The 24,734-nt window shown below is 37.6% G+C and overlaps 1 protein-coding gene across 1 annotated transcript in view; it reads left to right on the top strand.

The window, feature by feature from the left end:
- Nucleotides 1-24,734, top strand: part of Dscam2 (Down syndrome cell adhesion molecule 2) — a 429,928-nt gene that overhangs the window by 300,647 nt on the left and 104,547 nt on the right. Inside the window, exons 2-3 of the mRNA XM_071587152.1 lie at nucleotides 8,959-9,225; nucleotides 15,931-16,143. Coding sequence (XP_071443253.1) covers nucleotides 8,959-9,225; nucleotides 15,931-16,143 — 480 coding nt within the window. The remainder of the gene's footprint in view (nucleotides 1-8,958; nucleotides 9,226-15,930; nucleotides 16,144-24,734) is intronic.

Here is a 24,734-nt window from a genome sequence, read left to right as displayed (position 1 = left end):
TATGGAATGCATAGTTAAGTAAACAATGAACAATAATATTTATTTTACGTATAACATATTATTAGAACTTTATGTAATTCTTATTTATAAAATATTTAGATTCTTATTAAATTAAAGCCTCCATCCTGTGTCAGTCTATCAAATAAATAGCACTAAAAATATCGTTTGGTACATATTCGATAAGGAACTAAGTTTCATAAATTTCCTTAATCTGGATGGAATGCACAATGTGGCTGTAGTACCGATTTTCCTGAACTCAGTGGTCGTTTATTTCTCTAGCTGATGGGTGTTAATATCTAACGCGGAAATATACTGCGACAGTATGTTTAACATCACCCTGGTCAAATTATTCTCTGCCCTTGTAACGGTCGTGTGCCTGGAAGTAAATAATTTTCCAGTACCCTAGACCCATTTTTCCTGGAGTAAACGGGCTGCTTTTGCAAGCCATTGGGGTGAGAGTTGTCGCTGGAGTAATTATGTGCCAGGCGTATGCATCCCACTTTATCTATTATGATGTGGAAGCTTAACTCACCTGCTCGGCTGCACTGTAGAGGCGCGATAACCACTGTTTCCTGCCCAGTCCAAAGTGATAGCGTGCTTCCTCATGGGATTTATTGAGCGTGAATAGAGCAAAGATGGCTTTTTGGATAGTTGAAGCCCCCCAAACCTTGCTCTTTTTTGCATATGTAAGATATAACATCTTTATCGCATATTGAAATAATGGAAAATTGATTTATTAATTTACCATATTTTCTATGATCTCATATTTTCTCTGTAAAGTTAAACTTGGCAATGAATGTATGCATAATACGATTCGTTTTGATAAATGTTGTATTTTTTGAACGGAAAAAATGTAATTTTAGAATAATTAGTGGTTTAACTTACGCCACTAAACTTTTAGTCCAGGAATATTTGTGGAACTACTGTCATTGATCATTATTAGCCTATTATGATACAATAAGTTACCAGTTCACCATCATGAGTTATTAACCGTTACTTTATGAAGTCCTTAAGTGATTTTTTTACTTATTACCTAAGATTTGAATTGTAAAGCGAGAAACAGTCATTAACATTGTATTATTATAACTTTATCAATAATTCCTCATTCAGTGTTTAAGACTAAATTGACCTTTTAATTTTTTCTATCGATGATACTTTTAGTCATTCGTATTGCTTTCATAAGCTTTTGGTGTTCGACTAAACTTTGCATTTTTGTCGCGAATATTTGCCACCTTTAGTGGCAATAAGAAACCATGTAAACCAACTGTAATTAATAGTTGTTACCATTTATTTCTATTGCTATTTTTGACCACAGTGATAGGCGAAGATAATGAGTGCTCAAGGCTCTCTAACAATTGCTTCCTCTATTAAGAGAGAGGAAAAGTAAATAGGGGGAAATGAGGAGCACAAAAGTTAATCTTGGAGTTGCCTATTGACACACCCTCAGTTCATTACTTACACCGTCAGGGACCCCCACCATCGCATTAAAAAGGATACACATCATGTTTCAAAATTTCTCTGCATTTATTCATAAAAACAAAGGAAATATACAGATAGTTTGCCACAAATGACTGCAGGATAGATATGAGCTGCGCAAATGTATGCCAAGTCAGGAATATGTAGATTAAAAATGTTGCCTACTTCCACTGCATATTCCCCACTAAGTGCATATGTGGTAATTTTTCATTCATTACCACCCATCATTGCCTCGTTATTATGCACCAACGCGTGAGAGAGCATCCGCTTTAACTTTGTAACATCCGCGAAAGCTGTACTCAATATTTCATGTTTTTCCATGGGAAGTTTTCCTAACCATCAATCAATACTTTGGTGAATCTTTGGTCGAAGGAAATATTACCTAAGCCCAACTTATCCAGTTGAAACCATACTGACATAGCAGATGACAACTTGAACAAATGAGACACTTAATAGCGTACCATTGCTAAAAATTCGTTTTCCTCGTGGAGCACTACTTTCGCATTGTCAACATTTTACGAAAATATTAATTTACTTTGGCTGCTAAAATGTCTATCTGTGAACCAAACGTCACTTGATAAGTATTAATGCTTTTTTAAAATTCATTCCTTGGGAGAATTTTTTTTTCTGGAGAAAATCTCTACGTTACGACGTTGATAGAACTTCTTCCTAGACGTCTGGGAGAGTTTGAGCGCTGGACTCTGGTCACCGTTTTCTCTCACGCAATCGGCTACATAGCAAATGCTATCTTATTTATTTGTTTGCTTCTTTCAAAATGTGAAGGTATTTTGTTTATTGCTCTGTAGACTTCTATCTCCAAGAGCTGGTGAAGTTATGCGACATTCAGAGTAGAAATTTAGATTGATCCCACCCATTTTCTTCTCTTTGGGAGTGGAGAGCTCATCATCTGATTCTAGAGTGTTAATTAAATCTGCCATTTTACTTTCACGGCTTAAATGGCGTACATCTTAATATCATTCAAATTGATAATATTAATTAATATTTGATGAATTTTTATCAATTAAAAAATAGAGAGAAAAAATATCTGGAAACGTGTTGAGAGAAAATTTATCGCTCGGTTCAGTGAGGAAATCTTAAATGAATTTCAAGGATTGAAAATTTAATAATACTCCCTCGTCCCTCACGATGGAATATTGATGAAGCTTTTAAAGTCTCATCGCTTCCTTTACTTAAAATGCTTGAAAGTTTCATTTTTTTCATTTTGTCTGAAAACTGGAATATCTTTACTTCCTCTAGCTTTTAATGATGAATTTTGCATATTTTTATTATATTTTGTCTAATTTATTTATTTGAATAACGCACAGAGTTCATGAAGTATTTCAATGAAATAAAATGATAGTAAACAGTAAAAAAGGCCGTTTTTAACTCCTTATTTTGCCATATTTATAGAAAATATTAATATTATAATGAGGCACTTAATAATTATTAATTTCATTTTATACATTTTGACATACTTCGACGAATAAATTATCTAAGCCGCTGAACGGCGATGAAATGTGGAATGACACATCGGTAGCCAGTTAACGAATAGTACAAATATTGCCAACATAATTGCAGTTTTAATCTAATTTTTGCTATTATAAACTGAATTAACTTCAGAAATATTGATATTTTGACAGTACCAATGACCATTTGAGTAAAGTATTCATACCATTATAATTTTATGTTATCCTTCAATTACCTCTCGTCTACCTACTCCTGCAAATATAGTCAAATTATGACCTAGTACGTTGATTAGTATTATTCATTTTAATGTATAATGCGAATATTCGACATGATGATGACTTATATTTATTTAATCCGCATTTGACAGATTAATTAGTAGCTTCTCTATTTTAAAGGTTTAAGAAAAATGCAACGTTAATGGCATGCTAAGTGGGAGAAAAGTAGCAATAGGGTTATCTCAGTTGAGGTTCGACGTCACTAAGCCATTGATATAATGAATTGGCAGGTTTCATTCGATTTCTGCTGACATGAGTATAGCTGTATGATTGTGATTACGTTGACATTAATCTCAATTACGGAATCCGATTTTTACAACTCTTATGCGGGCGGAGGTGGGGGTGGGGTGAGAGCAATCAAAGAGAAAGGGAACACTGTTCCGATGGTAATCACAAAGGATTATACGACTGTCGTTCATTTTTGAAAACGAGTAACCATTTGCGTGTCTTCAAAAATTAAAATTTTAATTTTTGCGCAGGCGGGCGAATCAAGCATCAGTGGATCACATCTGATTCTGCCATGCGATGAGAAATGCGAGCTTTATCGGCACAATGCGCAACAGACAGTGCCATCATTTAATGCGACGGCACGAGTGACAGATAAAAACGTTTTTATTTTCATCATGTCCCACCACATTTCATTGTTAAGCCTCGATGGGTATTTTTTTTGTATCCAACTATAACAACATCATCGCACACACACTAGATACGTGTGTATGTATGTATTATATATGTGCATGTATATTTATATATTTTTTATTTTTATCTGACGGACAGGATTTCATCTTATCGGTCGCCGTACTGGAACGCTTCCAGCTCACATTTGTTTTCGCGTGAGCGAGCGGGCCTACAAAATTCTCCCGCCCGTCGGCGTGTCGAGTGGTGCCCCGACCGACCGCATCAGTTTTAAACTAAAGGGGAAGGGATTTAAGTTTCACCCCGGCGGTTGGTGGTGCCGTCGACGGATTATCGCCACCGTGGGGAGCTGTGCCGCGTGCGCGGGCGGCAGTGGGCACCACGGGACCGGTTATGGCTGCGGACTTCGGGACGAATCCTTTGGGATCCCCCCGCACGCCCAGCTCTTCCGTTTTGCCCCCTCTCCCCTCGCCGCGGAGCGAAAGGGTTAGACGGCGAGGAGATAGATCGGCCGGCGGCATTGGCTGGCGGTGGGCGGGGGAGAGGAGGGGAGGTGAAAGCGACGAGCCTGGCGCCAGGAAGGGTTGCAAATTGCGAGTGGGGGTGGGGGTTGTGAGGGGGGGGAGGAGTTAGGGGATGGAATAAGTGGAGAGATTGGGGGAGGGACGACGGGCAGGGCCCGTCCTTTTACACCACCACCACACCCTCGGGCTGAAATTCGACATCGGCCACACGGTCACGCGACCCTGGGGCGCTCCCACGTCCGCTGAACCACCTCCTTCCCCATCCCTCAGCGTCCCTCCCTTCCCCAGCCCCGCGTGTCAAGGAAAGGGAGGTAGTAATCGGGGGCGGAACGTAAGAGGGGAGGGAAGACGACAATGAGGCGAGCTCCTTTAACGAGTGGAGACGTAAACAGCGTCGGACGGGACGAGTGCATGACGGGTTGAATGGGGCAAGGAGGGAGGGAAATAGGGACCGAAAAAAGGGTACCCCCGGGGTCATAGCGCTTGGGCGGCAGGGCACCCGTGCCTCTCCCTCAATCCCTCTCCCCGACTAGCTGGGAGTTGGTGAGACTCCTTGCGTGTCTCCCGGCGCACGCTAATGCGTGTGTGGCTCGGGCTCTCATGAATTTATGGCGATGCAGATGTGATGTGACCATTACCGTAATGTGCGTGTACTCTCTTTTAATTGTGCCTACCTCCGGAACGGGTATAAATTGAATTAATTACGCCCGAGTTGCATGCATGATTACTGAATGTTAAACGCGTTCATAGTATTAAAATAAAATCGTGAGTTCTGTGCAGGGCGAATAAGTCACGAAAGTTCTCTATAAAAAGGGCAAAACTTTGGCAAACAAACGACAGTAGTGAATGAACATAAAATATTTTTTTGAGTTTTCCGTTTTAATGAGAGAACAACTTGCATGAATTTATTGACAGATTTATGCTTATTTAAAACGCTTCAAATGAAATTCTGACAAGAACTCTGAGTTTCAAGCAGATTTATTGCCGAGCTTTGGAATACTTTTATATTTCAGCACGCTTTCATCGCATTAATTAAACGGATAATTTTGCGCTCAAAATAATAAATTAAAGTATTTTAGGTTGAATGTTTTCGGTGAATATTAATTCCTAGTCCCTCTGGTTCGGAGAGAAATGTTGAGAGCATTAAGAGAGCGATAAGCAAAATGGTTATCCTAACATTATCCCCTGTAATATTTACATAATATTCTCATATTAAATTTATATAAGTATATACGCTAAGAATGTAAATTTAAATGACGTGTACATGTCACTAAATAAATTTCTACAAATTATACAAATTTCTGTATGTTTGGCTCTTCACAGTTTTTTGTTAATTTAGTTGCTGCTGATACGGTAGATTCCACTAACTGATTTAAATGACCGAATTGGCTGGACCATAAAATACAGTGTACGAGATCTGAAAATTACATCGCATCATCAGGGCTTATCAATCCGAGAACTGATTTTAGCCTCTCTTCAAATATATGCTACTTTTCAATCACTTTATAGTTCTTTACATTTTCTTGTGCTGGTGTCTTCCATCACTTGCTTCTCGTAATTCATCCTTGGCCTTCCTCCTTAGTTCATTCCTTCTGTGGTAACCTGAATTATGGCCTTCAAGCTGACTATTGTGCCTCAGGACATGTCCAATTAATTTGCTTCCTTCTCCTTCACGTTCATCTTCCGTAGGCTGCTATAATCAATCTCCCAATCATCATCAATCTTCCATTGTCTTCTGTTTCTACTCAATCTTCGAAATAGGTTCTTCTTAATTAGATAAACTGTTAGTTCATTCCATTTCAATTATTATTCTATTGCACCATCTCTGCTTATCGTATTTTCATTGCTGCTTCTATCTTCCTAGTCACATATTCTTATGAATCTACTCCAGGGATAAGTATCAAGGAACCGCCTTATATGCCTATCGTAATAATATATGACTTAAGTTATTATTTCTTTGGGAAGACAGCCTTCTTCTCTCGCACTCTGATGCTTGCCTTTTGCTTTTTTCATCGCCGTTTATCTTATTGCAAAAGCAGCGAAAATCTAACAATTAAAGTGTGTGTAAAATTCCTTAATCTTGTGTAAAAAGTATTTTATTTAATTCTGTGTCTGATTATTACCTTAGGTTTATTAAGCCTCGCGTTTCTTCTCTATAGGGACTGATATCCACATCTTCTTTATTTGCTTATCAAGTTATACCGCCTCGTACATATCGGAGTTCATATATTTATTTATTTATTTATTGTGTGACGGGTTTTATCTGTCTTCTTCTCCCTTCCTCCATTTTCGCATTAGAGATAACCTAAAAAAAGTCATCAACAGCAAGTGTGAGAGTTATATTGTTCGATATCATGTTTTTCAGGAGGCTTAATAAATAATAGATTGGTGCCCAAAAATTCTTACATTCTGTCCATGTTTCCTATTTCACTAATTGCTAGTTTTTAAAGTTATTTATGATGATTGAAATATTTCGACTATCTAAGCAGGAAGGAGTAACCTTGTGAAGGCATAAATATTTATTATTAATGCTTTTCTACAGAAATGAGGCTAGATAAAAATAAAAACGTAGTAAAAATAAACTGGCTGCAGATTAAACTAAGAAACTATTACAGAGGGACTATGAAGAGCGTAGAGTTGAAGAAAAGTTCGAAGTTGAAGAAAAACAAAGAAAGAAAGTTGAAAGGGAGGAGTACAAAGACATAATTTAGTCAAAAAAATACATGAAGAGATTACTGAAACAGGACAATCAAATGTACCTTAGGAATGAAGGTACCAGCGGTATAAATGGTGTGTTCCAAAAGTAATGCAATTGAACTTCCCGCGCCGCTTCTATTGTTTGGAGTGGAATCAAATCACTTGGTATAGTTGGGGCAAACGCTGAGCTTTGCCGCGAAATCAGTCTCAGTGCTCTCCAAGCTGTGAAAGTGGCAGTACTCGAGTTATTGTAGACCTCTGCTCGCCGACCGTGTCACGAAAGACCAACCGAGTGGAAATTTTAAGTGAACTTTTGCAACGTATTGAAAATAAAGCTGATTATTTCGACAAGGTCATCAGGACAGATTTGAAGAATTTTAAGTGTTAGTGCAAATGTGGTCAACAAATTGCTTTTTAAAATGAAAGCTTTACTTTTGGAATGCACCCTGTTGGAGGATTAGGGTCGGGAACTGATAGATTTTGTTAATGGTTGTGCAAGTAATTAACAAGGGTATACTAAAAAAAGAGTGCTATTTTTATGACCGCAGGGTGTATAGATCAAAATAAATCACGATACCCACTTTAAATCTTGTGAAATACTTCTTGGAGAATTTTAATTGCTAAAATTTTTGACCCTTCTACTTTCCATTCATAGCTCAGGTATCCTCGTCCTCGTTCTTTGATGGATAAGTATTTACAGTGCTGCAGTGGCAAAATTAGATTGTGAACAAACATAAAAATTAATTAATAGTAAACTTGCAGAAGCTGCAAGCAAGTACATGTGACTACTTTGGCTTCGCTGCTTCTCTAATTGAATAGCAAGTTACCAAATTTGATTTGATAACCACATTCGTTAAAATTCCATTCATTGTTCTTTTACCTACGTGTCCCCTTACACCGATGAAGAGAATTACTGCCAACAGCCTGGTTAACGGGTTCTGTGGTCAAACAAAATTGTGGACGTTACGCAGCAAGTACATACGCTTCAAGTAATGAGTTTAAAATAATTTATGCACACGAAATCTGTGATCTTTTAAATTTTTTCCCAATGTATACTGTACGTGTACAAATCAGCCGGAAAAACGTAATTAATAAATGATAACTCTTTTAATCCAACATTCCTTGTGATGAATTGTGTACCAAGACTTTGAAATTTCTTTCTTAATTTTAATCCCGCTAGTCAGAAATCGTTCCTCACTCTCCATAAAAGCGAAACATAATGAGATAAACCTGCCGAAATATTATTTTCAAAAAGATTTCCTTTGAAATACTGGACAATCTCAATTATTTACTCAGGACGTCACAACCTGTTCGATATTTAGTAGGAAATGTCCAAACCCTCCCCATAATTTTCATATACGAGTTCATTAGGGGAAAAATTATGCAAAATAAGTAAACTCGAAGTATTTCCACCCTGAGGGAATATCTTACGCTCTACCTTCGTTGAAATAGAATTTATTCGATCTGAAATTCGATAATGTTCTTCGAGGAAAATTGTTCATTTCAACCAAAGACATAATCATCTTTGGCGAATTACCCGTGGCAGAGACCACATTTGTCTTTTTTTTCGGCTAACTCCTATAAAATGTACTAGTTCTTTCTCTGAAATGTCAATTTCTAGAGTTTTTTCTTGAAAATTTGGCAATTATCGAGATTGTGTCTCGTGATTCGGAAGCCATTTTCATCGGTTTCGATGTACTTTTGATAACTTCCTCACCACGTCAAATGTGTCATTCTTCCGTAAAGAATATTTCAAAGATTTTACTCTGCATCGATTTTATGAATATGTTTATTTATGCGAATTCGAATGCGAAGATTGACCTGTTCCTGCTGTGTCTCAAACCATCAACTAATGCCCCCCTCTCTTTCTCTCCCCTGTGTAGGTTGCCTGTTCCTGTGCTGTCTGTGCTTTCGCGGTGTGTCCTGCTCCCTCTCCTCGGCATCGTCTGTGTCGGGGGGCTTCGGCGTGGATGAGTCTTCGTGGCGCGGACCGCAGCTCACAGTCGAACCCCCAGCACGTCTCGAGTTCTCCAACTCAAGCGGCGGGCGCCTCCACTGCGCCGCCTCCGGAAACCCTCCGCCCACGCTCCACTGGGTGCTCGCCTCGGCGGCCGCTTCCGCCGCTCCTGCTCCCGCACCCGGATCGCCAGGTACGCCCATCAAGACCCATACAAAGTCTATACGCTTCTCCTTCAATCTTTGCTCTCTTGCGTGCAGCGTAGGAGTGCGGAATTGCCACGAGTTAATATTTGCTAATCTTTTTTCGCTTGGTTGAAAGTTTTTTTTTTGCGAGTAGCGTGTATTTGCGAGTATTTCGTGGTATTCGTATATTCCGGTGGAGGAATGTTTTCTTGCATTTCTGAGAGTTTTTTCCTGGTGAGTATTGCGAATGATGATGAATTGTAGACTTTACTCTCGCCATTTTCTTTGGTGAGTCGATCTTAGAAATCCCGTGTTGTGCTTACTGAGGTATGTTGGGCCAGGGTGTATCAAACATTAATCATTAAAGAAAGGTTTGCTTCCTTAATTTCAATTTATATTATACTTTGCTTTTTTACTTCCATAAATGGATTGGAAAAGTTCAAGTTGTTACAAAATACCGCGTCTATTCGCATGCGTGGTGCGTATGCGTATGTACTTGCGTGGCCAGTCCACTCGTGAAAAAAGAGGATGACGTAATTTGGTCGAAAGCAGAGAATATACCTATTTTATTTGAATTAGACGTCTTATTTCAATTAGAGCCTGCTAAATTGGCTAATTATATCTTATTAACCTAAAAATATTCAAATATATAAATCAACCTTAAAAAGCTGAGACCTTGCTTTACGGAGTGTATCTCCGTCTATTGATTGATTAAATCTTAAACGAATACTATATAATCATTCCTGTATAATTGAATAATACGAACTATATATACGAGTGATGTGACTCGTAGAGTGATGCTAAATCACATATCAGTGTGATTTTTTGAATTAGGTTATCGCTAAAATTTGGTGAAAATTTCTCCCTCTGGCCGCCGTATATTTTTGAAAATGAAAAAAAATATTCCTTGACGCCAAAAGATATTTGGTAAAAATATTTGAGACGATAATAATAAAAAGGTAAATATCGTATCTTCTTATGAAAGCAATGAGCACCAATTCCATAAATAATCGTTTTAACGATTCATTATAATAAAATGAATTAAGTTTTTCCTAATCTACTTATGAAAAAATCTGTTATGCATGACGCAATTAAAATAAATGAGATTTGCGGAAATCAAAATGGAAAAATCTTATTTTCAACTAATTGAAAAACTGAAAAAAATCGCGATTTCTGGCGTCAAACTTAATAAAGTTTTAAAATCTCAAAGGTAACTGAAGGAGAAAATAATAAAATTCTTCATTCAGAATTATCACGAAAAATTCTGAACGAAAATTTTAATTGCTTTAATTTTGATTCACAATATTAAAAAATGTTAAAGATATTTTATTTCTAATCTACGAGTACATGCCAAAATATATGTCTTTCAGTGCAATTGAAAACTATTTGACAGTCTTCGCAATACATTGGTGTTTCAGTGACTCATAGTAGCGAAATGTCACTTATAGGCTGAAATTGGAATTTAGACGCTCTCCTGCAATAATTATTTATAGTGAGACGTTCCAGTCTAAAAGCTTAAGTGTATAGGTAAGAACAGAGGGGATGATGGCAATGCACAACGATGAGAGAAATGGTAGTCGTAGTGCTTTAAGTATGAATTCTATGGTCTCGGGCTCAACTTTGTGGAGGTTCATGTTCGTTTAAATGAATATACTTTGTAACTTCCACACAATTTTTATTCGTACTACCGGTTTCAACGCAACGGCGTCATCATCAGGTACAAACATTTTCCGGGCACAGGGTATTTGGCCAATTGTGTGGAAGTTACAAAGTATATTGCTTTAAGTATATTTACATTGTGTCTAGGGTCAATTTATCGTGTGACCAGAAGTCTACCTATACGTTAGCGTTAATTAATTGTGGATTGAAAGTTCTGCAAAAAAATATGTGGTTAATGCCGATTTCATACACATTCATTATTCAAAAAAATTTCCTCTGAGGGAAACATCCTAACGGGAAAGTTTCATTTGAGTCCACCTATGTGGAGAGCATCTCCTCGATTAGGCCAGACAAAAGCTATCACTGCTTAAGATAGACGAGCTTGTGGAAAGTGATTGAGCCTATTTCTCGGAAGAATCCTGTATGTACTTCGTTCTTGTTTTGTCTATGCTATCAAGTATTAATGGCATAACATTCCACTTTATTTTGCTACGCTAGAGTGTTACACCAGGGGTGACATTTCCCCTCTCGTCGTGCATCGCCATCATCCCCTCTGTTCTTACCTATACACTTAAGCTTTTAGACGCCCCTCTGAAACGTCTCGCCGCCACCCTTCCCATCCTTCCTCTCCCCCACTGCCTCTTTGCAAATATGCGGGAGCAATTTCGTTGAAATATGCCAGCACCACTGCCATTATAAGGAGACTAAGAGGAATTCCATGCATTAGGAGCGAAGGCGAGGAACGGTGAACGGAGAGGGCGAAAGGAGGGAATCGAGATATGGCCGGGAGAAGGGAAAGCGAGGAGAGACTGCTTTCATGAGGCTTTAGAGTGCCTCGTGAGTTTGACATAGACTGCGAGGTGGAGGACAATTAATGGTGCACCTCAACTGGTATCTATGAAATTAGGGAGCAAAAGGGGGCATCTCGACATAGCCGGACGAGAAAATTCCATCGTGTCATAGCAAGAGTTTACCGAAGAAAGACAAGATTATAACTTCTCTTTTGAGGGCTACTAAATTATTATATTAAGTTTAACACGTTTTTAAATAATGTTTCAATAGATATTTAATTTCTCAGTAGTTCCAAAATGTATTTATATCATCGTATTCAATTCAATATGAATACTTGCGGCTCTTTAATAACCGAAGTTAGATTTTAAGCTTGAATGAAATAAAATTATGTTTTACCTTAATTTTGCATAGATGCTATTCATTGCACATTAGCAGAAATTCTAAAATAATTTTTGGATTGCATTCACGCTGACAAAATTGAAACACAGTATTTAGGAATGTATTTATCGGTAATAATTATGGATTTTACAATAATATGACAAAAAGGTAATCTAATTGTAAAATTTGAACTATGGGAGACATTTGTTTCAATTCTAGCAATTGTACTATACCGAAAAGAATATCCTAACTAAACTGATTACGCAGCCTTGCTGAATCTAATCTTAATTTAGAGGAAAAGTATCTGAGCTGAAATGTAGATTAAATTTCGAACGGAAGAATAATATTTCCGAGAACATATGACGTACTGGGGTAATCCCAGAAGTACCCGACCCAACAAAGGAAAAAAACCAAATATTATGGAAAAATATGTATTTATTTTTCAACATATCTCCTTTCAGCTCCATACACTTTTCCCAGCAATGTTCAATAAGTTCGATACCCTTTTTATAACAAGAACTGTCTTGCTCCTCAAAATAACCATTAACTGCCGGCAAAACTTCTTTACGGCTGAAAAATCTTTGACCACCGAGCCATTTTTTCTAGTTTGCGAACTGAAAATATTCCGATGGGGCTAAATATGATTGAAACTTGAATTCATGAATTTTGGCCAATGCAATAACGGATTAGTGAGCTGGTGCATTGTCATGATGAAACAACACTTTCTTATTTGCGATGAACAGTTTCAAAAATTACGCGCTGTGGATTATCAACTGGGCACCTTATAAAGTGTCTACTTTGGGAAAAAAGTAAATTTTAATTTTTCATTTTTTGCTTAATTGATAAGATTCCAGGAGTATATTTTTGTCCTTCGCCGTATATGATATTGCCCAGAGAGAAAGGAGGGTCTGCTGAAAATGTATCAGTATTATTTATGTTACCCTAGCCTCTCTAGACAAAAGCGAGCTTCACGAAAGTCAGATCTTTGCTTTATCTTCTTAAAAAATATCAATCAAAACTAAAGACAGATGATTGTCTTTTTTATAGACATTTGAGGAGCGTAGAGGAGTTTCAATTTGAACGACAATGTATATTAGTTACATTCGCACTTGTATGTTAAGTCTGATAAGGAAATTCGAATGATTAAACGGTTTTCAATATGTCGAAAATCTTCATATTTTTGTTCGCAGGATCTGTAATATAATTCCAATTGAAACGGCTGGTATTTCAGATTTAATACGGTTATTATGTTAATTGGAAAGGCACCCTTTCCATAGTACAAGAAGGCAGCCGTACTTATGGGCATTTTATCGGTTGTTCATCACATTATGACATTTTTCGTCGGAAAATAAGAATATGTTTTGAAACAAGAAACTTTCTGAAAGAAAAAGTACTATTAAAGTATCTTTTAAAATGTATGATATTTGAAAAAGGAAACCATATATCGCAAGGATACAAAAGAATTAAAAGACGAAAAGTTTCTGCTGCAGATAGATATTTTTTGTCTTCCTTTCGTAGCCCTTACGGTCCCCGTCTCCCCGGCGGTGTTTGTCTTTCAATCTAGGACGTCTCTGTTCTCCGCTTCAATGCTTTGAAGAGCGCACATGCAAGTGCTACGCTCTATATAAGTGATGAGTAAGGTGAACTCTGGGAGTAATTTTTTAAGAGTAGTCTACTGTCGGCGCTGAGTAACGAGCTAAGGGCATGCAAACTCCAGGGTTGAAATGGTGCAGCGTTCCTTCTTACATCGGAGAAATGCTAAAAAAAATTCAGGAATAAAAATGATTGAGTTAAGATATTGTTGCTTAATTAATATGTCTATGAATTATGCTAGTTTTCGTGAATTTTACCGACGGCTTTCATATCATTCCGGGAGATTTCAATGCTGGCGTAACATCTATGACGAGCTTGTGCTACTAGATTTCATTTAGGCTATTTACAATTGACCATGCTTAGATAACGATACCAGTTAACTCCATTCTTGCTTTTACAGTACAGTGAAATCCTCTTCATCTAGGCATTCTTAATATTTTTATGTAAATATTGGAACTATATTACCGTCAATGAGCAGAAAAAATTACATTATTTAATTTGCACATAATGAAAATCGCTGTTTTTTCCAGGTTTCATTTTCAGGAATTTTTTCGACATAGTAGTAATAGTTTTAGGGGAGGCGATCGACAGCTAAGGTCATTTGCGCCATTAAGAATGGAGGGGAAAGAAAGGGTGGAGAAAAATCCGGCGTCGGCATTAGCCTACTCTTGTCGAAAGGCGCCAAGAGGTCCGCAGTTTTATGTCCTATTTGACGGACCTCGTACTCACTCAAAGTGCTCTCCACAAGAGCACTTCGAGTAGGGATCGGGAAACCATTGAAAAATATCCAGCGGCTCCGGGATTTGAACCCGGGGCCTGTACGTTAGCAACCGCATCATCCCGCTCCCCCTTTTTTCGACGTTCAAGGCATACTGATACAAATTCAGCTGTATTAGAAGGAAATAAATGTATCATAACCAGAGGGACGGCGAAGAAATTAAAGAGTTTGAAGGCGAACGGGGTGCCACCGATAGATCCTTCCAAACTATCCAAGGGCTGTTAACATATGTTAATGAATCGCTATAACGAATAAACCTTGGCCACAAGCCAACTTAAAATTATTATTTAAGATTATTTTGTAAACATCCCTTGTATTTGGGGTGATAAACTGGAGTCTCATAACTAGATAGAGGCTAAGTTGTTTATAATCTGATTAAACTTCATTGATAATTGTGTTGACGTAAAATGTATTGTTTGTGTTTGGAAATGCGTTGACATTTTTAGGTGGATGATATAACAGATTTATAAATGTTGACTTTTCACCTCGCTGGCCACGTTTCTCATTTTGATGTTGAATATTCCGGCATCTGCCTTGAAGTTTATGCGTTGCGTTGAAAAGGCTGTTGGTGAGCCCAGTCGGTCCCTCCGATTGCATCGGGGAAGGTTAAAGGTGTAGTGATGATTCCTCTAATAAGTAAACTAAGCGTTTTCCAAATTGTCATTCTGCTTTTGTATTTATTTTCCTGATAGCTAGGCACCAATATTACGAGGGGTAACTACGAGACCAGTGATTTGATAGGTACTATATACTTACCATTATTTTTTTCTGATTTTCTCCCAAATAGCTTTTCTGCAGTCGTGGATTCAAAGAAATACTAAGAGAAAGTTTAAAGTGTAAAGTTTTCTCCATAATGAATAATTTTAGAGATTGAGGATAATTATCGATGTAATTCAGCATGGTTACGTCCATGGACACATTTTGTCATATCATACGTTTGATCGGTGGCAAATCTGCCAAAGCAGAATTATGATTTAGTTTATTTGTTGCATTTAGTTGTTAATTAATTATCTAGCTGCATATGTAATTCAACAGAGATACAACACACGTATCACAGATCTGTTCAATAAAACTATATCTTCAACTATAATTGGTGGAAAAGAATTCTGCAAGTTATCAGATATGCATCACTTATTTCTTGGCATTTACTCGATGCAATCTTGAGGAAACGAAGACTTTAAATGGTTTGAATATAGAATGTGGACCATTTTGACTGATATCAAAACTTTATCTCTCAAAAATAAATCACCCCTAGCCTTTGAGAAGATTTGCATAAAAATAAGATATACGGACTAATTAATTTCTTGCAGTCAAACTGTCAAAGCAAGGTACCTCTTATTAAAAACATGCAGTTATACCTCAAGGAAAGAAAATAATGATTTTAAACAAAAATTATGCGAAAAGTATGTTACCTTGAAAGGTCTAGGCCCATCCTTACGGTCAAACGGAGCTGCCTCATGTAGTCCGAGTGTCTGTTGATCACCTTCCATATCCCCAGTCTTCTTCATTCCAGGGGACTATGGGTACGGGAGCGGAGGCGTCATTGCCCCGGCGGCCGCCGTCGGGGACGTTGCCGGAGTTCGCCGCGTCCTCCGCAACGGGACACTGCTGTTTCCGCCATTCCCACCAGCGGCCTTCCGGCACGACGTCCACGGCGCCGTCTACAGGTGTCTCGCATCGAATGCAGCCGGAAGGGTCTTGAGCCGGGATTCCCACGTGAGAGCAGGTCAGTGTATCCTTCGGGGTGTGAAATACATCCATGGGATCTCGAGGGAAGAGAGCGAGCCCAACAAGTTGTGTGGGTTTCGAGGCTTTTATGAGGACAAACAAGGTCAGGAGTGAAGCGACTTTTAAGAGGAGACTATCCTTTAAAGTAATCAACACGAAGTTTGGTTTGTTAAATGAGGATAGAGTTCACCTAAAACGTACTAAGTTTAAAGGCGCGGGAAATTTACGTATCAGGGTAAGGACATCAGTTCCTTTTGATCCCTGTGCCACCTACGGTTTCCTAGGACGATCTGGTATCCAAAAAATCACACAACTTGTATGAAGTTGAGCGTACTCAAATGTGGATCCTGGGATGAAAGTGGGATCTTCCGGTCATCAGGTTAACACTTTACTCTGTACACTGGACCACCAGGCCAATTTTTCGGGAGGATACTTACCCATGTTTATCGTTGCTGTGATAAGAATACTGATGACAGTTTAAATTAATTTCTAGTCAAGTATGAAACTGAATGTAAATATGGGAATGAGTTACATTATCTGCATTTACTTATGCCAAAGTTTCTTGAAACTTTAAGGTTTACCAATCCCTTGGATTTGTGCAAGCCTAGTCCGCAGATATTAATAAATAGGGCTAAACCGTTATCTTCACTCAATTACAAAATATGGAAATTTGAAATTTTTGATACCTCATTTAGGAATAGATTCGCAGGATTTGTAAATCGACTTGTAGCCTTAAGAAACAGACTCCAGGAATGCTGGTTCATTTCTAGAACTATTTTTTTTTAGTATTAGAATCCTAGAATTGGTGTACTGCAGCCCTCCATGGTGCAGGGCTGCATCTCCTCGGGAGTTTTAATGCGGTGGTTTCCCGTTGCCTTCCGCATCGCAGTACTTCGGCCGATTCCGTGAACTTCACTCTCGCCCGAAGCTGTGGCAGTTGATGCCGGGCCGATCTCCTTGATCTGCGCCATCATTGCCTTTTACTGAGAGCCCTCCTAGAACTATTAGAGAGCTCTCTAGAACTATTAGAATAGCAGAAATCAATGCCTGAAGGTGTTTTTGGCCATTGAGGAAATTATATACAAAATATATAATTATTATTATTATTATATATATAATTATTATTATTTGGAAGAGTAACAGGCATTTAGAAACCTATGTGCAGACAATATACCCACAGTAAATTTCATAGTAGTTTTGTTCTTTTATATAAAAATAAAAATTGTAAATTAATAGAAACATTCACTATTATGGTGGCGTTAGTGGACACTACGGAGAGGCCCCTGAGTTATACCATGTACGGTTACACTTTTAACGTCTTTGAATTCATTCATAATTATGAGATAAACAGCGTTCGTAATGACATTAACGACTGTTATGATAGAGAGAAGTTACAAATACAATGATGATTTTTTTAAAAATTCTTTGAAAAGACGGACAACATATGTTTACTTAATTTCGAGAGCAAATTACATGTGTAATATTTTTCAAATCCCAGTTAACTGGCCATTTTAGTACAAAAACGGCAATTCGGGTTTTGATGGGCTAATTCCACTTCATTCAAGAAGCCATGGAATATGAAGAAGTAACACGGATTAAAAAAATGATTAAGGAAAATTTTACTCGAGTTCAGGGATGGATTGAATATTATCGCTCCTTCGAATTAATTTACTTGTATTTTTAACGAAGATATTGTTTGATTTAGTCCTTTTTTCTAAAACTTATGAAAATGTGGTTATGGTAATTCTAGTAATTTATGGCGGAACCTAGAGTCACTGCCTATCAAAATATGAGAGAATGATTTTGGATTAGAGTAATACATGTACGTAACAATATGAATGGAGGGAAAGAGGAGGAGAGAGAAGCGGAGCTCTAAAATATCAGAATTGAACTTGGTAAGAGAGATTCAGGAACTGGTCACTTGTTTAGGTTTCAGCTGAACTACTCCAATTTGAAATTTCCAAATCAAATATCGCACGTTGCGCAAGTTCAGAGGATTCAGAGTTATTGAAACGTACGCTAAATCTTCAGTTGAATCATGAGCTGAATGTTCCACATAGGACCACTAGAGCCTAATTCCGCACGCATTCCATGCTGAATGCGAAAGCTCACAAGGTGAGGGTCCTAGTGTACAGAGTAAACGGAGAATCTCAGAAACTCGCGTTGAATGAGCGTTCTGGGTTCGTCCGATCATGGAGGCGTTGAGAGTATTCGCCCTTCAAACGAACGCATGCAGAGTAAAAGGGGTGATTTGCAGAACTCCCCTTTGAACGCCCTGAGATTAACCCGAACGGCGGGATTTTCTTATTTTTGGTTATCAAGGAAGCGATGAGCGGATGGGATAAATTACTCCCAACTCCAACCTACTCCCATTGGAAGAATCAAATGGTCTCAATTTCTTCCTCCCGAAGAATATTATTCATTAACTATGCATTGTAAATGTTTGAGTTTACTTATCCTTTGACTCCGGGTGAGAGAACTACATCCTCACCCGTTTGATTAGCAATAAAATCGATGATTACGGCGGATTTTAAAGGAAAATATTTCTAGAAAGAACGAAAACTGGAACCAAAGACTCAAATCGATGACTTTACACATGCCTTTTCATTTTTTCCATCGATACCACTTACTCAGCCTTCCTAATTGATTGTAATTTCTTTTAGATCAATTATGCTTCAAGAAACTTCTTGCAACAGCACATCGTTTTACTTTAGCCATGTTGTTTGAGCGTTTCTGTCATGAAAGTGAGTGGCAGAAATTTCATGAATTTAGCAACGTTCTATTCAAAGCACAAATATTGTATTTTTTCTCCAATATTTAAACTTAATACTAATATTTCAGTCAAATATTTTCATAACGTGTCTGCGTTTATGGTGTAACAGTATCTATGTCTATTTTCAAAATATATCATTAAAAATTTAAGCGGCCAAGACACCGCGATTGGACACATACATATCAAAATTAGAGGGAGGAATTGTTGGAAAGCTGTGGACTTGTCATTCGACTTGACTTTTTAGGTTGATTCATCACGGTGCATACAAATCACGGAACGCATACGGAAAGCATTGCCATTACAATCAGCAACCGCGCTGCCATCCGCGTCGAAAGAAACATTTAGAGCAAATAAAAAACGATAACGCATGAACTAAGCGTTCGGAATTAGGTCGCGGAAATACAGGCTCACCCTCGATGGAAGGTTTAAATGCCAATTTGTCGCTCCAGCTTGTGGCGTTGCCAGAATGGCACTCAACTGAAGCAAAACTGCATCACGAATCAGGCCATCGTAATTTAAGTATGCAGGGCGACATTGCCATTGTGATTTCTTGGGGATCAGGAAAAAATGGCGCATCGTGTCAATTGCAAATGTTCACTCCATTGAACCGTGTTTCACCTCCCTGGGAAAGGGTAAAAAAGGTAAAGGTTTCGAATCACGCTACCTCTCGGTAGGGCGGGGCATGATGTGACAAACAGTCGGTTAGCAATTTATCTTTTAGTCAATACTGGCGGAGACATGAGTGACTGCCTCTGGAAACAAAGAGAGAAAAATCCAGACGTGATCTAGTGTGCTCATGTCGCAATAGGCATTGATTTGAACAGCGCAGTCCCCAAGATTGAGTTAGCACCGTTCCTTCCCAATTTTTAGTGTTGATTCTCATAGCTGTAGTGAAAAATTAAGTCTATCTTCTGCCACCTAGACCCTTCATAAAATTTTCACTCCAGATCATGCGAAAAAATATGCTTACGATAGCCTGGGATAAAAAGTATATATTAAAATGCTTCAGCGAATTGATAACTTTGAAATTCACCTCGTCAATCGATGATAGTTCAGCAAAGGGAATGTTTGAATATCCCGAAAATATAACTGGCAATTTATCGTATCTTCTAAACGAAGATTTGATTTATTTTCCATAAGATATCAAATCAAGCAAATGAGATATCAATAATGAGTGTAATTCATGTTTGAATTCGCTCTTCCGGATTTTACTTTTCCGCTGTTGGTTTTCAAATCCATCTCCTTCAGCCTTTTCCAGCTCTTCTACTTCTGGGATGAAAGCGGTGCATAAATACGATTGATAATGGTCGGGATAAAATAGTTTTTTTACGGTAGTTCAAATCTCCTTTTAATTTGTATCCCTCGATTTATTCAAGTTATCCGACATTGAAATAGATGAAAGGTAGTTGGAGAAATATTTTCTCTTTTCGAAGAAATGTTTATGAAATTGTTTTTGTTATGTCTTATAAATGCTATCCCCCCCAAGCATATTATAATGTTAATAACATTGTCGAACAATATGTTTAAAGTTTTATTATGGAAATTCCATCAAAATACTTATGAAGTTGAGCAACTTTGACAGTTTTTGTTATTTAACAGAGCGGAAAAACGTAACTTTATCTTCTTATCAATTCAGAGGCCAGTCCGTTTGTACCCCCACGTGAGGATCCATAATCCACGATTTCATTTAAAAAAATAATTTATTGACTTCCCGTAACTACGATGCTTTACGTTTGCGCTTCGTAAAATTGTGGCAGTATTTTCGAAATAATCGTAGATTTTGTATTTTTTTATTATAAACTGTCACCAAATAAATGTTTTTAGAACTGTCATACAATTTATGATTATAGAAACGTAGAGAAACATTTAAAGTCACACTGAAATCGATTATATTCACTGATAGGGAAAAAATTCTACTTACAGTAGAAATGTAGTCAAAAGCGGACTTAATACTGTAACTTTCGTTTAAGCTTTCTTCCTCCAATCCGGACTCCATAGACATATAAGATAGAAATCTTCCATAAACACCGCAATATTTAAAGATTTTGCGGCCCGCGTAAAAATTTGTCATTCATCGGCGTCGCAAGAACGTGTGTTTTTAGGGGGATTTGTGTTAGGACACCAATCTTTCGTGCATATATGTGCACTTTTAAATATATATTTCCACGTATAAAGGTATATTAACACGCATAGACTTACTTTTGGGGCCATAAGGGCATAAAAGGGGAAAAAGATAGAAGATGTGGTGTTCAAATTTTTCTGAACTAATCGGAATTAAAACATGCATCCCACATTTTTAATTGGTTGGAACCGACCGATTATGTCAGCGATTTAAAATCGCACACAGCCCGATGGTCATAAAATATTAGAGAAAATGGAAGCTAATGACTAGAACAGAGAAACGAAGAGAATTGGAAGAGGAGAGAAATGAATGTAAGCACAATGGATCCAATTCAGGGCGCCGTCCATTAATGGCCGAGGCAATTTTTTTGGAAAGGAGGAAAGGGACGAGAGAAGGTCCAGAGGCACTTTTGCTGGGGAAGAGTGGGTGGGTGTCTGGCTATCCACGACTCCACGAGAGTACGTGATGTACACTGAATAAATCACCTGCGCGCTCCCGTCCTATTCACTTTTTATGATATGGAATAGGTAACTCCATAGCAAGCGTAGCAATCACATTTGTTTTCCAGCAAGAGATAAAAATGCATTGAACTCCAAATTTTTCTAATACTATTGCCAAAAAAGCATGATTTCTGACACGGTATAGTATAAGTATATAACCCAAAAAATATTTTCAAATGGTTTAAACCCCCTTGTTGCAATTTGTAATTATTATACCCTTAGTAGTCGATTTCAGAAGGAGAATTTCACCAGTAATTGAAGGTAGGTTGGTATTAATGCAGGAACAGAAAATAACGTCATGGAAATTGAAAAACAATTAATCGCATAAGTCTGTAAGCTCCGAAAGAACATCATTAATAGCTGCAACACGACTTTCATCCGTCAACTAACATGTCTTTAGGAAACAAACAGTACATTTTCTTTGGCCTTTTGCGTGCGATACACTCGAATCAAATAATAGAACACCTACTGAAGTAAAAATGACTATTTATTTTTCCACTCAATTTTATTCGGTACAACTAGTTTTGACGCATTGGCGTCATCCTCAGGTACCTCAGGATGACGTCAATGCGTAGGAACTAGCTGTACCGAATAAAATTGAGTGGAAAGATATATTGTTATTTTTACTTCAGTGATAATGGATTTCCACAAATTTAGGCCTGGAAACATCGAATATAAATAGGACACTTCTGTTTGACTTTAATACGGCTTTTGATGAACTCTCCAACTCCAAATTGATATCATAGCTGTACAAATAGAAAAATAGGGAGTGATTATGGACTAGATTTTCGACGCTCCCTCCGAGCATAAATGATGTATCGGCAGAAAATTCAATTTTCAAGCGTATCAAAGTAATATATAGAGGTATTTAGGGCACATAGAGAGATATTTTAATTATTACCGCGATTAATAAAAATTATGATTTTAAAAGAAAGAACAGTGCTTCAACGAATAAAAAATAGTTTTTGGGGAGTTTTCTGATATAAATGGAACAATAGAGATCCATAAATACCTCGACTATCTTTTATACAAAATGCACGACTAAGTTAAATTGAATAAATATAGGGAAACTAAACTAAAAAAGAAACTACTGACAGGAAAATATGTACTAATAAAATTTATCTGATGAGTAGAACTTCTAACCTTCCACAAATTTGGAGACTTTGGATGAGAGAAGAATGTAATAAAATTAGGATTAGATTTGGAGGGATTGGCCACATAGCCATAAATTGTAGCTGTGTCAAATATTTAGGTTCTTGTGACGGTTAGAGAGTCAGGATGGGCAGTGTTGAGAAGAAGAGTAAAAGATAGGGGTGCCCATTGCCACCCATGATTTTCAACGTTTACGTAAAGGAAATATTAAAACAGGCATTGTAGGAACTGAAGACAGAAATGAAAGTCGCTAAGGGATTCATAAAATCATTTAGGTTTGCAAAGGAATACTTTGATAGGCGATGGAATTCTGAAGAATATGATAGAGGAGAAGAGGTTAGTAAAGTGACTTGGGGGTATTAAGTGAGTGGGGGATGAAAATGATAGCCATATTTAATAAAATGAACGGAGATAGAAGTATTCGGCATTAAAACAGTTAAATGTAATTTATTGTGGAGCGTAAGGTTGTCTTCTTTGAACAGACCTGGGGTGTGTAGCGATGGCCACACGGAATCTACGTTGAACGGGAGGTTACCAATATGAATAATAATATTAAGGTATTATAAAAAGCATATGTTCGTCAAAATGTAAACTTTTTACCGAGTCTATAACTTATTATGACTTTGTCTTTTTAGCGACACTATTTTTCTGTTTTGATGAAAGCATATTCTCTTATTAGTGCTGAGTTTTGTTAATCTATATTGATTAATGGAATTCGCTGTCGTTTTCCTAACTATGCAATATAGACTCATAATGCGTTAAAACAAATCACGGGTGTCTCTACGAATATTTCATTCGAATTCCAATTATAGTATCCGCTTCCAATTTTCGTGGAAAAGCAATTTTAGTGTGTCAATTCATCTCGTTCTTGGTATAATAATGATTATTTTACGTTAGTAATAATTATATAATATGAAAAAATCATGACGTTCTTCAGATATATCTTTCCTATTATATTTGCTACTTTCTGCTATAAACTATTTTTGTGAGGTTATGCATTTACAGGGAAATAGATATCTATCATCTATCAGAGATTACTATGGCATTATATGAATAATGCCACTTAGGTGAAGTCATCTAATGTTAAACTAATACTCCATAATTTTTTATGAACATTGGAAACAAAAAGTTCTAAAGGAGTTCTAGGAACCGGAAAATCAGGGCTATAGGCTGCTATATTAGGGCTTTCCGTAAATTCTCGAACTGAATTTGGCCCAAAAACCAAATGCCATATCTGCTAGGAAACTTAGTTGCATTTTACAATTGATAGTAAAATATGCATAGCGGTTTAATTTTGCTGCCGGGTATTTTCTTAAAGATACATTGAAAATTCGAGTTTTAAAAGTATCGTGCTAAATGAACAACTATTATTAGCCTGCATTCACCATTAAATTTATAATTGTAATGTCCCTTATTGTTTACAAGAGCTGTCCCAAAGATAGGAGGACTTATTTTCCCCAATCCGTAGACGGACGAACGGGCGGCGGTTTCTCTGGCTAGGTTCGATGGAGGGGAGTCTCATGAAAGGCTGGAGGCCGGTAGCAGTTTTCTCCCAACCTTTGTTGAGTGTGGATGGTTCATTTGCGAAACCTCATTAACTTGACCTCGTTATGCTCCCGCATGAACTGGTTATTAGAACAGCGCTACGCAATCAAATTTTGCATAAAACTAGGAAAAACCGGGAAAGAGACTAATGACATGCTCAAGGCAGCTTATGGTAATAACGCTATGAACCGATCGGGTGTTCTTGAGTGGCACAAGGTGTTTCGGGAGGTTGGAGAAGATGTTGAAGATGCCGAACGTTCAGGACACCCTTCGACCTCAAAAAGTTACGAGAATATGGAAGAGTAAAGGTTTTGTGTTCGCGTGGTTTTTTATGAACTTGCCATCTTTAAAAGTAATGTGCTTTGATTTATGAGCGAAAATATTGGCATGAGAAAGGTATGTGCGAAATTTGTGCTCCGAGTACTCTTGAGCGAACAAAAGGAAACTCGCACGCGGATTTGCCAAGAGCTTCTCGACCATGTGAGTAAGTATCCAAA

Source organism: Hetaerina americana, unplaced genomic scaffold (assembly GCF_022747635.1).
Source record: "Hetaerina americana unplaced genomic scaffold, ioHetAmer1.1.p SCAF_3, whole genome shotgun sequence".
In the NCBI taxonomy this organism is placed as follows: Eukaryota; Metazoa; Arthropoda; class Insecta; order Odonata; family Calopterygidae; genus Hetaerina; species Hetaerina americana.
The sequence above is the reverse complement of the archived record's forward strand: the minus strand, read 5'-3'. Positions and strand labels throughout refer to the sequence as shown.